Source organism: Phacochoerus africanus, chromosome 1 (genome assembly GCF_016906955.1).
Source record: "Phacochoerus africanus isolate WHEZ1 chromosome 1, ROS_Pafr_v1, whole genome shotgun sequence".
NCBI classification, from domain to species: domain Eukaryota; kingdom Metazoa; phylum Chordata; class Mammalia; order Artiodactyla; family Suidae; genus Phacochoerus; species Phacochoerus africanus.
The window spans coordinates 246,699,064-246,711,806 of record NC_062544.1 but is presented as its reverse complement, the minus strand read 5'-3'; the positions used below and the strand labels follow the sequence as shown (position 1 = coordinate 246,711,806).

Genomic DNA, 12,743 nt, shown 5'->3' with positions numbered 1-12,743 from the left:
ATAGTTTGTATTGTCAGTGTATTTTCCCTGGCAGTATTATCTTCTAAGAAATGTTCGATACTATTATAGCTGTGTTACCTTTCAGAATACATTTAGTGATTATGAAAGTTAAGATCTATTCACACCGGTGTTATTTGAATGCAGATAAGCTGTTATGCACAATAAGAAGTTGGTGTAAGAAAACCTTGGAATTCAATGATAAAGATAGTTTATAGAGTCTATTCCAAAAGTAAGTGACTTAAGCCATCAAATCTCAATGTTGCTTTGAAATTGAGTTTTAAAGACTTAAGAAATTATTGGCCTCCAAAGATTATCTGGAAGAAAATTAAAAATTTGAGGCCCTGAATTCCTTCCTCAAAAGAATGCCAAGGGACTTTTGTTAGGATTTTCATTATGATTTCAGTTCTCAATGTGAAAAGAGACCAAATAAAACGGTATAGCATTTTAAATTTTATAATAACAGATTAAATGAAAATGCTATAATGGACATATTTCTTTAAAAGCTGTAAATAGAGAGCCGATACTAAAAGGGCAGCTGAAGCCATTATTTGGTAACCAGTTCCTTGGGCTTAAAAAGAAAATGTCGTTCAAAGATATGGCTAGAAAGAAGATAACATAATTATTTTAAAAAGGTTTAGTAACAATTCACAAGTATACCAGTTTAAATAGAAATTATGCCTCCCTGTGTATTAGAGATACAGACAAAGAAATGTATTAAAATATTTTTTTTAGGCTATTACCATAGAAGTTAAGGAATGACGCTGTCAGGGCAGAAAAAAAAATCAAGTTCAGGAGAACCATATATCAAGAATCTTAAAATATAGACAAAGCCATGATTTCTTCTTTCAGTTGCTTACAATTTGTGAGGATAAAGTTGTACACACAGAAACTAATTAGAAAATAAGCGAGTATGTAATATAGTGCTAACTACAGTACAGAGAGTGTACACATTGCCTCATATTTTAAAAGGGAATGGCTGCATGATGACATGGCTTTGCTTTATTTTCTCCACAAATAGTCCAATGCCAAGTAAAGCTGTGAAAACATGAGCTGGAAATTTCATCACACTCTAGAGCCAAAGTAATCTAAATCTTGCTGGGTTCCCCCCCACCAACACCCCTTAACGTTTGGTGCAAATTCAAAACGTATATGTGGAGAAACTACATTGGGCCACATTATTTGCTTCTGTGAATTCTGGGAGAGAAAAAGGGATTTTATTCATCATGAATGCATGCCCAGCCTCCTGAAATCTGTTTACGTATTTTCAAGAATGCGTTTTCCAAATTATCACAGAATTTTAAAAGAATCGTTTTGTTTATAGCTTGTCGACCAGGTTTCTACAAGGCTTCGGATGGTAATATGAAGTGTGCTAAGTGCCCACCTCACAGTTCTACTCACGAAGATGGTTCAATGAACTGCAGGTGTGAGAATAATTACTTCCGAGCAGACAAAGACCCTCCATCCATGGCTTGTACCCGTGAGTAGTTTTGCTGCAACCCATGCCTCCATGTTTGTTTTATTTCGTTTTTAATTCTTGTTATTGTGCTTTTTTTTTTTAAGTATTTGGTCCATTTCCTTTCGTTATCCATGTGCAAATTGAAAGCTTTCTCTGCTTCATTCTCCATGCTTGGCTCACCACAAATGCAACATTTATCACACAAAATGAATTAGTTTTTAAAGCATTTCCTGCATCAGGACCCCTAGAAAGAAAGAAAATTGTATCTTGTTTTAGATTTTGCATCATATTTGACAGGATAGGGGAGATTATAGGCATGGGATCTGTGTTTTTACTTTTCTATTCCCTCTTGTTACATGTTGGTCATAGGTCATAGGGAAAAGGGACTAAGATTTATAAAACTAATACTAAAGTTTTCATAACTATTCACAAGGGCATTGAATTTAGTGGTAAATTCCTTTGCTGGGCTTTGTGAATGCATCCTCAACTTTGAGTCAAAACTCCCCCATTCATAGCTGGGGGAGGACAGTATTCTTGAATCCGTGTGTCTCTAATCTCATGGATCCTCTAAGGACAAATTAAAAGTATATAATAAAGACAAGATGGTTATTTACCTCTTTCAGTTCCATTGTAAATTATCTATTTCCCTTGTAGTAGAAAACAGAAGTGAGGCTCATTAATCTTTGTTGAACTACTTTGCAGGACCTCCATCTGCACCGAGAAATGTTATATCTAATATAAATGAGACCTCCGTTATCCTGGACTGGAGTTGGCCCCTGGACACAGGAGGCCGGAAAGATGTTACCTTCAACATCATATGTAAAAAATGTGGGTGGAATGTAAAACAGTGTGAGCCATGCAGCCCAAATGTCCGCTTCCTCCCTCGACAGTTTGGACTCACCAACACCACGGTGACAGTGACAGACCTCCTGGCACACACTAACTACACCTTTGAAATTGATGCCATTAACGGGGTGTCAGAGCTGAGCTCACCACCAAGACAATTTGCTGCAGTCAGTATCACAACGAACCAGGCTGGTGAGTACCTGCTGGGGGCTTCCTACTCCTGCCATCTCAGAACCAAGTAACAGTTTTGACAGAAAGAGTAGACAAAAAGGTGGAAAGAAAAAAAGATTTCAGAGCCCCAGGATATTCTCTTTTATCACTTTTAGACAGTTATGGTACATTAAGTAGCTTAATTTAATTCTTCAAAGTGAGAGTAAATCATATAAGTTAGATGATTTTAAGCTAGTTTAACCATTGCTTCCAAATTTGAAATCTTTAAACATTAGAGGCTCTGGAGATAGTGCTTGTGGGGCTCCTTGAGACATTTTCCTGTTTCAGTGAACTTAATTGACATTGACTGTAGCTCAGGAAAGATATTTAAAGGTATAAATATCTTTGTTATAATTATATCAGATTTTGTATTTAGTTAGATATCTTATGGTCCTCAGCAGTTCTGGGTAGTATAGCTTAGGTAGTTAAAACTCTGTGATTAATTAAAAAAGAAGAAAATAAACCCATTTTATTTAATAGATACAATTTATATTTAAAAATTAAAAATACAGAATTGAAGATCAGCTTAGTAAAAACAGGTCTTGGTGAAAGAGTTGGAATTACTGATCCAACAAATCTCCAGGTATGAATATATATATATATATATGTATATTTGTGTGTGTGTGATTTCACCAACTGTATTTTCCACTGATGGTCTTCTCCCAATAAAAAATAAAAAATTCTGTGTTTCCTGGTTGTAAGCAAAGGGCTTTAAGATGGAATGGAAAACAAACTTCTGACCTTTCTTCATCTTAACATCCACCTTTCTGTTTTCTTTACTGTGAGTAAATCTTGTTTTTTCAATCACCCTTTAAATCTTCTATGTGTTTTTCAATTCTCTGATAATTTCTGTGACTTTTTTTTTTACTATAGTTTTTTTTAACAGTCTGGTGTCCAATATTATTTATGAGGTTTTAGTTATGATTCTCTCAAACATATAGGAGGGTTTACTTCACAGAGTATACAGAAACATACCATTGATATCCCTTTGAAATAAGACAGTCATTTTTCCAAGGTGAAAACTGTGAAGAATGAGTAAAAAACAGTTTTCTAATCAACACTACTCGTGCAAAATTAAGCTGATAGATATTTATTATTCATAATTATTGCTATAAGCTGTCATAATTAGGGGATACAGTTCAAGTAATTCAATTCAGAGATATTATTGGATCATTTATACACAAAGAAATAAACATCAGAGCCAAAAAGAGGGGAAAAGAGACAGGATGGCACCTTTAGAATGTTTCAACTAGAACTATAGCTCTCATATCGGCTTCCAGGAGGGTTCACCTGGAACCGGAAGTTAGGACTGAGTGTCCACTCTGCTTCTTTTCTCCATTTGGCTTGAATTACAGAAACCCCTCTGCTCTCTGGCAGGACTTGCTCCTTGCTTTGAGGATATGAATACTGGATGTCAGAAGAAGAGAGAAAGAGATGACTAAATTCCATTAGCTAGAAGAGGTCTTAGAGCAGCCAAATAACTAACCAGGAAACTCAACACTTTATTTTTTTTTTCTAATTTTTAAAATTGTGTGAAGCATAATTGATTTACAATGTTGTGTTATTTTCTGCTGTACAGCAAAATAATTGTTATGCAAATATATACTATTTTTCATGTTCTTTTCCATGACGGTTTATCACAAGATATTGGATATAGTTCTCTGCATTATACAGTAGGACCTTGTTGTTTATCCACCCTGTATTTAGTAGTTTGCATCTGCTAATCCCAAACTCCCAATCCATCCCTCCCCTGCATCCCCTCCCTTGGCAACCACAAATCTGTTCTCTATATCTGTGAGTCTATTTCTGTCTTGTAGGTAGGTTCATTTCTATTATATTTTAGATTCCACAATAAGTGATGTCATATAGTATTTGTTTTTATCTTTCGGACTTATTTTGCTTAGTATGATAAGCTCTAAACTCATTTATCACTTTTTCTCTCACTTGGCTGACTCAGGGAGGGTAGTTAAACTACACATGATGCAAAATTAATATAATATTTATCAAGTATGCACCAGTATTACTCTGTTGGTTGTTAAAATTTTGTACTTTGATACTGGTTAGAAGCAAATATAATTGCTTCTGCAGGTGAGTATAGAAATACATCTGTGCTGGTTAATTCCTCAAGTACCTTGAGTAGCCCCCTGAACCCAGTATATCAGGTCCCACACTTCCTTTCCCCATAATCTAGCAACCAAAGTGATAAATCTTGGCATTAGAGAGGTCTCCAGACCAGTATCCCTTCTTCTCCCCCCAAAATCCAGTAACCAGAGGATAAATCCTGGCATCAGAAAGGTATTCAGATCCCTGTGCTGGAACTCTTCCAACCTCTGAGGGATCCATGTCTTTGCCATACCAGTTGAGAGACATTTTGAATATAGCCTCTGACGGAGTCCTTGTTCAAATGTGTCTCTACCTGATTCCAAGTCCCTCTTTTGTTCCCACTTTTTTTCTGGGCTCCTATATTGATGAAATTCTTTTAGTTTTACATTGTCTCATGGTGATAAATGAAGTTTATGTGTGGAAAAGACATGTCTTTTTAATGAAGTGCACTGAATCATTATTTAATCTTGCTTACTGAATCTGTAACCTTGAAGCTAGATCTCAGACCAAGCAACGTATGCTTTTGTTTTGCTTCAGTTAATGATATTTAAACTTTGTAACTAATAATATTTAAAGATTTGTAACTTAGGTTTATTTAACTGTCTTCCATGAGAGAAAAAAAAAAAAGATGAGTAATGCTATTGCTATGATCACATGATTATAGCTTCTCATATTCAGTGAGCCCAGGGGTTTTAAGAAATTATAATTATGTGGTAAATGGCTTTCTCAAATCCTATATTTCACTCTGATTTACTACCTTGTTTAAAATAGGAGCATCAATCTGTGTTATAATTATCTCCTAACTCAAACAGAAATGTATAAAAACAAGCAAAACTCCTTATTTCCTCTCTTATCATTGACCTCCGGCTTTCTGACAATGCATTTATCAGGAAACTAATAGTTCCAGATATATAAAGTGAATGAATAAAGTGGCAACCAAGAGCCAGCCAGGACTTTAAAAAATAAATGGGGTTGCTGCTTTGGCCTCCCAGTTACAAATCACAGGGTAAGACAGAAGTTCAGTGGGAATGATATCAGTTACTCTCCCTAACCCCACTCTCATTCTTCAGAAAAATCACAAATTTATCTACAACATGCACCACAAGGCATTTTATGTATTTATTTCAGGGGTTCTGTATCATTTCGTGTGCCTTGGGAGGTAGAGGTCTTTGTTCCATCTTCAAATCCCCCCTGGTAAGATATATAACCAAGATTAGAAGCAATATCATTTCTCCAGAGAGTGTTTCATTGTTTTGCTTTATTTTTGCTCTTGTGAAGGTTAATGGACTAGTAGCCTTGAGAAATGAGCTCCCTACCCCTAGAAAGATATGGCCATGACAGATATGATGCCTGCTATTTAAATTCCTCCTAACCTTACTATCTCTGACATGGTTATAAAGGGGAAACATGAATGTGTTCCTTCTAATTTAGTTTGTAAGATTGACTTTGTTGATTTTTCTCTTGATGACATTGTAAAAGCCATGTGATGACCACATGATAAGGCACCTTCTAAATTGTAGAGGATTGTGTTGTACGTTCGGATGTTAGTCCCCAGCTCTTTATATTTTCACAAAGTATGTCAGTGAGATAAAAAGCATGGTCTCTACATAAAGGTTGTATCCATGAATCCATCAGTCAAACATGTACAGAAAGAATTACAGATTGCAAAACAAAGATCTGTGAAGTTATACCTTGGAGTAAATTGCTTCTTCTTTTTTTTCTTCTTTGAATGAGTATGTTTACCTTTTAGTTCTGAAAAAAAAATCATTCTACTAGTGGAATATTCATCTCTGTTTATTCTCAACCTCGATCATAGAATCTGTCCTATTTCCACTATCGTATAGCATATAACAATCTCAGATAAGGAGAAGGGGAACTAACAGAGGAATCATAGGCTTTCAATTTTTTGAGATCCACCCCACCCCCATTTTATAGAAACTGAGATCAAAGAAGCATTTTCAACATTTATTCAAGTGATGAAAATTCTACTATTGTCTCACAACTCTAACTCCATTTTCCACTTCTTATTCTCGTATTCTTTCTGCCATTCTTTGATTCATGCCATATTGCTCCAGATGAAATACTGCCTTGAAGATAGATGGGGTGCTTGCCTACTGGGAAAATCTACTGCAACCTATACTATCTACAAAACACCTGATCCTCGCTTCTCAGTCTTTTTTTCATAGCTTTTTAGGGGTATTCTGCAAGAGAGCTTCTTTATCATCTCCACTCTTCCCCAAACTTATCCTTTACTCTCTCGTTCTACACAAATGATTTCCCTTCTGTAATATTGTGATTTATAATAAGAAATAAGTATTTGGTCTTGGTCCCAGTTTATGGCACAAAACTCCTAAAGCCTTTGGAATTTCCTAAGTGATAAGAGAAAGAAAGGTATATTTTGTTATTTATAATCATCCCTTTCAATCACATCTAAGTTTATGCTAAGAAAATAACTTTTGGAAAGCCTCCAAGGATGGTGGATGTTTGCCAGAGATCCTACCATATGATTAGAGGGTTGGAACTTTTAGTCACTTCACTTCTCAACCTCACCTCTGGGTAGGTAGAGGGGCTGGAGATGGAGTTCAAGCATAATAGTTAATGATGTAATAAATCATGCCTATACAATGAAGCCTCCTTAAAAGCTCAAAGGACATGGTTCAGAGAGATTCTGGGTAGAGGTGCTCATAGGTGATGTGTCTGGAGAAATCATGGAAATTCCCTGCCCAGTACTTTGCCCCATTCTTCTCTTTATCTGGCTGTTCCTATGTTGCATTCTTTTATATAATAAACTGTAAATCTAGTAAGTAACATGTTTTCTGAGTTCTGTGAGCTGCTCTAATATACTAATTGAATGTGAAGAGGGTGTCATGGAAACCTCTGATTTATACCTGGCAGATCAGAAGCACAGATAACAATTTAGACTTGAGATTAGTGTTTCCAGGGGCTGGAGAAGTCTGTGGGACTGAGCCCTTAACCTATGGGATCAGATGTTAAATCTAGGTAGACAGTATCAGAATTGAATTGAATTGTAGGACATCTAGCTGGGGTTGCAGAATGGCGTGGTGTAGGGAAAATCCCCATACATTTGGGCACCAGAAGTGAAGTATTGTGTAGAGGCGATACACTGGAGTGTGCTTTTTCCTTAGATCCTCCTAACTTTTTAAGACCATCAAGTTTAGAAGGAAAGGAAAGTGCTATCTCACCAGCTTTTCTAAATCTTATTCTTCCTGTTTGTCGTCACTAACCCCCATTGACTCCTGATTCTAAAGAATGTGCTCTCAAGCAGATTGCTTTCCCTTCCAGAATCTTAGACAAACACTTTCCTGGATTTTTCTCTTTGCATTTTATGTTGCATAGGTTTTTCTTCATCTTGGAGGAAGATATACATAATTAAATGAAAGCAGCTGTAGCAACAACAATACACACACACGTGTTGCACATTATTAATTGACTCCTCATGATTTCATCTTGTTTTTCTCCTAATTTTCAATCTAAGATTAGATTTCTTTCATAAAGTAATTCTTGCTTCTTTCTTTGTTCTCTCATTCATAATGCAGTCTGGTTTCTGTCCTCCCTCTACAAAAGGGTCCTCCTGAGAACCAGTTGTAATTTCCTATTTGTGTCTTTCTGTTGAAATGAATGGAATTGTTCAGAAGAGTGTAAATTTATTTAAGAGCTTGGACCTTGTCTGATGTTCACATTTGTGGTTCTTGGACTTAGAACAATGCCCTGTAGTACTTTGTATTCACTCAAATGTTTATTGAAAGAATGAGTGAGTGTTTACTGGAAATGTCCACCATCCAAAAATGAAAACTTTCTCCCTCAAAACACTTTCTCTCATTTTTCTTTTCCTCTCTACTAATGAAACCTCCATTTTCCCAAGTTTACCAGATTCTAACACTTGGAATCATCTTTAGTTCATCTTCCAAATTTAAGAAGTACTCACATGCCACTGATGTTTTCTTTGAATTATTTTGGATCTTCAAACCTTTTTCTCCACACTTAGTGTTAGATTTTAAAATTCCTGGTCCTAACATTTATAAATAAATACCATGAATTACAGTAGTTCTCTTTTAAGTATTTTGAGATTTCAAAATAAATGGGAATTGGAACTAACATGTTTTTTTGTGTGTGTTTGTTTTTGCTTTTTAGGGTCGCAGGTAGGGCGTATGGAAGTTCCCAGGCTAGGGGTAGAATCAGAATTATAGCTGTGGGCCACAGCCACAGCCACAGCCACAGCCACAGCAACCTACACCACAGTTAGTGGCAATGCTGGGTCCTTAGCCAGCTGACTCCTGGGTGAGGCCAGGGATGGAACCCACATCATCATGGATCCTAGTCAGATTCATTTCTGCTGCACCACAATGGGAACTCCTAACATGTACTAATTAATCAAAATATCACACTACTCAGCAACTTCTTTCCACTGAGCTATTTGTAAAAAGGGTTATTGGATCAATAAATACATCTGAATGCCCCATATTTTGTTCTTATAATATATGCTTGTACCTTGAAAAATAGAACTAAATTAGATAGGTGTAAAGAAAAGGAAATATATGTTCATATCATAGTATTGGAATTGAGTTCCTGGCTACTAGGAAGGCTGGGCCAAAAAAAGCTCAGATATAAAATATGAAGGGAAAGGAAGTCAGCACTTATGGGTAGGATATCACTCTAGGAATTTTGCAGTTACCACCCCATTGAAAAATGAGCAGTAAATAATACTATTTTTAAAAAAGAGAACTCAACTTATGTTCACTCAGATTTTCTGCTGACAGACCATTAATTTATGCAAAGATAGCATCTTAGAAACTTTCCAATATAAAGGAAACACTCCTAGCATTGGCTTTAAACAGAATAGCCTCTATCATCCACTTAATTTAATGATGAAAGACAAATCTCTTCTTTTCTTCTGGTCGAAAATTGTTATCCATCATGTGAAGGGACTGAAATGGAAATCCAGTCATTAGTTTTCCTGTTTTATTTCTTTTTTGTGATTCTAGGACTATTGTTTAGAATTCTGTTATTGATATAATTTTAATCAACCAATAAATTTTTTTTTGACATTTAAGCACTCCTGTCAACTTACTTTTTCTAAAGGACCTTAAAAAGTTTATTTGCCTGTACTGTTGTGACCTGCTATTTCACAGAACAAGGTAACAGCAACTATTAGTAGAAAAAAAGTAATTTAATATGTCTTGAATAAATAATACACAATGTTTAAAATGAATCCTAAACTATCAGAGCTCTTTGGCTACATTTAGAACCCAGTCTAATTTTTATACATTGATATAGCAGATATTTAAAAATCTTCCTTACTCCTTATTCTGAAATAATATTTCCTCTATCCACCTTGTTGCCTTTGGGATTTAGAAGCATCATATATAGATATGACAGAGGAACGCCTCATGTCAAAGACAGCCAGGAAGGCTTTAGAATTCCCAAGGAAGCAAACATTTCAAAATAAAAATAGAAAAGTGTAGAGCTTGGATCTGCTGTTAAATAATGGACTCACTGATAGAATCTGTATAGAAGTGTCTGCTGCCATGTCATTATGTACCCTGGGAGGTAAACTAGACCCCAGATGCATCTGCATGCATTCTTTCAGAGCATGAAGGAAGGTGTCTTGTAGCATGAGTATCAGAAAGTTCAAATATAATGAAAATCAACTACAAAATAGTGGAGATAAGGTTCCAGTGATTCACTCTGATGAATTCTCCCCTTGTTGTTTTACTTGTACGATTACTAAAGCCTAAGATGGAAGCTTTACTCTTTCATTTCTCTCAACAAACAAGTGAGATCTGAATCAGGCCCAGAGATTACAAGTGAATATATACACTACAATTTTCTTGGTGCATTTTGCTTGTGTGGTAATAATTTAGCTTCTTTCTTTCCAATTTGAAATCAAGGCAGAGACCTGTGCATCTGGGAATATCACTCTGCAGTGATGTGTCATAGTGTGCCTGAAGCATTCCACATCATTTAACACATTAATGATGCCTTTCAGCCATCACAGGCTGGTATGGAGGAATGTTACATATCTGCAGCATGAGCAATAAGCTGAACAAAAGCAGAGCTGTATATTGTCCTGACAGTTATTCAGAACCTTTGCATGAGCTTAAAGCCACAACTGTATGGAAAACCAGCAAATGGAAATGGTTTGGGGGTTCCAGGATCTGTACTGAATTCTCATCCTGTCTTCATTTCTGATCCTTAATACAATTACAGTGAATGGAGCAGACATGTGTCTACAGAATTATAGTCATGCTTTTCCTTCTGGCTTCTAAAAAATGCTCACAAGACCAGAAATACCAATGACCAAATAAGTTACTATATAGCACAGGGAACTATATTCCACATCTTTTAATAACCTATATGGGAAATAATCTGAAGAATAGGAAAAAATATATATATATAGAGAATATATATATATATATATATATATATATATATATATAAAACCGAATCACTTTGCTGTACACTTGAGGCATTATAAATCAACTATACTTCAAATAAAAGATAAAGGTTAAGGGAGTTCCCATAGTGGCTTAGCAATAATGAACCTGACTAGCACCCATGAGGATGTGGGTTTGATCCCTGGACTTGCTTAGTGGGTTAAGGATCTGGCATTGCCATGAGCTGTGGTGTAGGTCACAGATACAGCTCAGATCCTGCGTTGCTGTGGCTGTGGTGTAGGCTGCGTGTACAGCTCTGATTCGACCCCTAGCCTAGGAAATTCCATATGCTACAGGTGCGGCCCTAAAAAGAAAAAATAAAATAAAATAACTTTAAAAAATAGGCGTTTAATGCTAACTTATGCCATCTTCACTGCATCTTTCTAAGAGCAAAAAATACTTATACAATAGAAATGTTTCCCAAGCAGAACACTTTTAGTCTCAAAACATACTAAAGACAGTCATTTATCTTTTAATATATTCTCCCCCTTTAGGGTTAAGTTAAATATAGAAGATCTTTAGGGAATAATTGCAATATGTGCAAATAATTCAGAAAATGAATAAATGCAAATATTTAGAAGGAAATTATGCTCTGTTTTTAAAAGCAAGAGTCTTATTACCAGTAGCCAGATTCTTTCCTTATGAACTTAATTATATTCCAGTGAATTCAAAAATACTATCTCTGTGTTAATAACTATAATATGGGAGTTTCTGTTGTGGTGCAGCAGAAACGAATCCAACAAGAACCATGAGGTTGCAGGTTCAATCCCTGGCCTCGCTCAGTGGGTTAAGGATCCGGCATTGCTATGAGCTGTGATGTAGATTGCAGACGCAACTCAGATCTCACGCTGCTGTGGCTGTGGCTAGGCCGTCGGCTATAGCTCTGATTCGACCCCTAGCCTGGGAACCTCCATATGCCATGGGTGCAGGCCTAAAAAGACAAAAAGACAAAACAAAACAAAAAAAACCTGTAATATAACCCAGTATTCTGACTTTATAATCCTATCAATATAGCACTATTGTCCAAACTGGGAAAAAAGCACCCCTTCCTCAAGGGACTTTACTGCCATCTGTTATAAAATTGTTGTGATAAGTATTCAAATTAATGGGATTATTAGGAATGGCATTTCCATGTGCTGGGGCCCTAAATTCTGTAACATTCACACTAAACCAAAGAATGGTGAGGCCAAAAATGGGAAGCTCAAATTTTCTAGTCATTTCAACAGCAGCGATTGCCAATCTAAATCCTCTTGATATGATTAACACTGCACTATTATATAATTATATCATTTAATCCTTAACAGTAATTTTATATGACTGTAAATGGTTAAATGCCTTGTTAATGATTTTACAACTCCAAAGTTACTGCTCTTAACTGTTAGGATATTCTTTACTCTATGGCTTTGCATAATTAAGACTGAAAAAAGACATCTTTAAAGATGGTTACTGTATTATTGTAAAATTGTGACTACCTGGTCTGAAGATGGTAGTATTCTTTTTCCTTTGAAATTAAAATTTCTGGAGTTCTCGTCTCGTGGCTCAGTGGTTAACAAATCCGACTAGGAACCATGAGGTTGCGGGTTCGATTCCTGGCCTTGCTCAGTGGGTTAAGGACCTGGAGTTGCCAGTGAGCTGTGGTGTGGGTCGCAGATGCAGCTCGGATCATGGGTTGC

At 36.1% G+C, this 12,743-nt stretch overlaps 1 protein-coding gene across 2 annotated transcripts in view; it reads left to right on the top strand.

Moving 5' to 3' along the window:
• The window catches only part of EPHA3 (EPH receptor A3), a 351,366-nt gene that overhangs the window by 226,128 nt on the left and 112,495 nt on the right, over window positions 1–12,743 (top strand). For both annotated transcript variants that reach the window (XM_047794345.1, XM_047794355.1), the window contains exons 4-5: window positions 1,322–1,477; window positions 2,159–2,494. In XM_047794345.1, coding sequence (XP_047650301.1) covers window positions 1,322–1,477; window positions 2,159–2,494 — 492 coding nt within the window. The remainder of the gene's footprint in view (window positions 1–1,321; window positions 1,478–2,158; window positions 2,495–12,743) is intronic.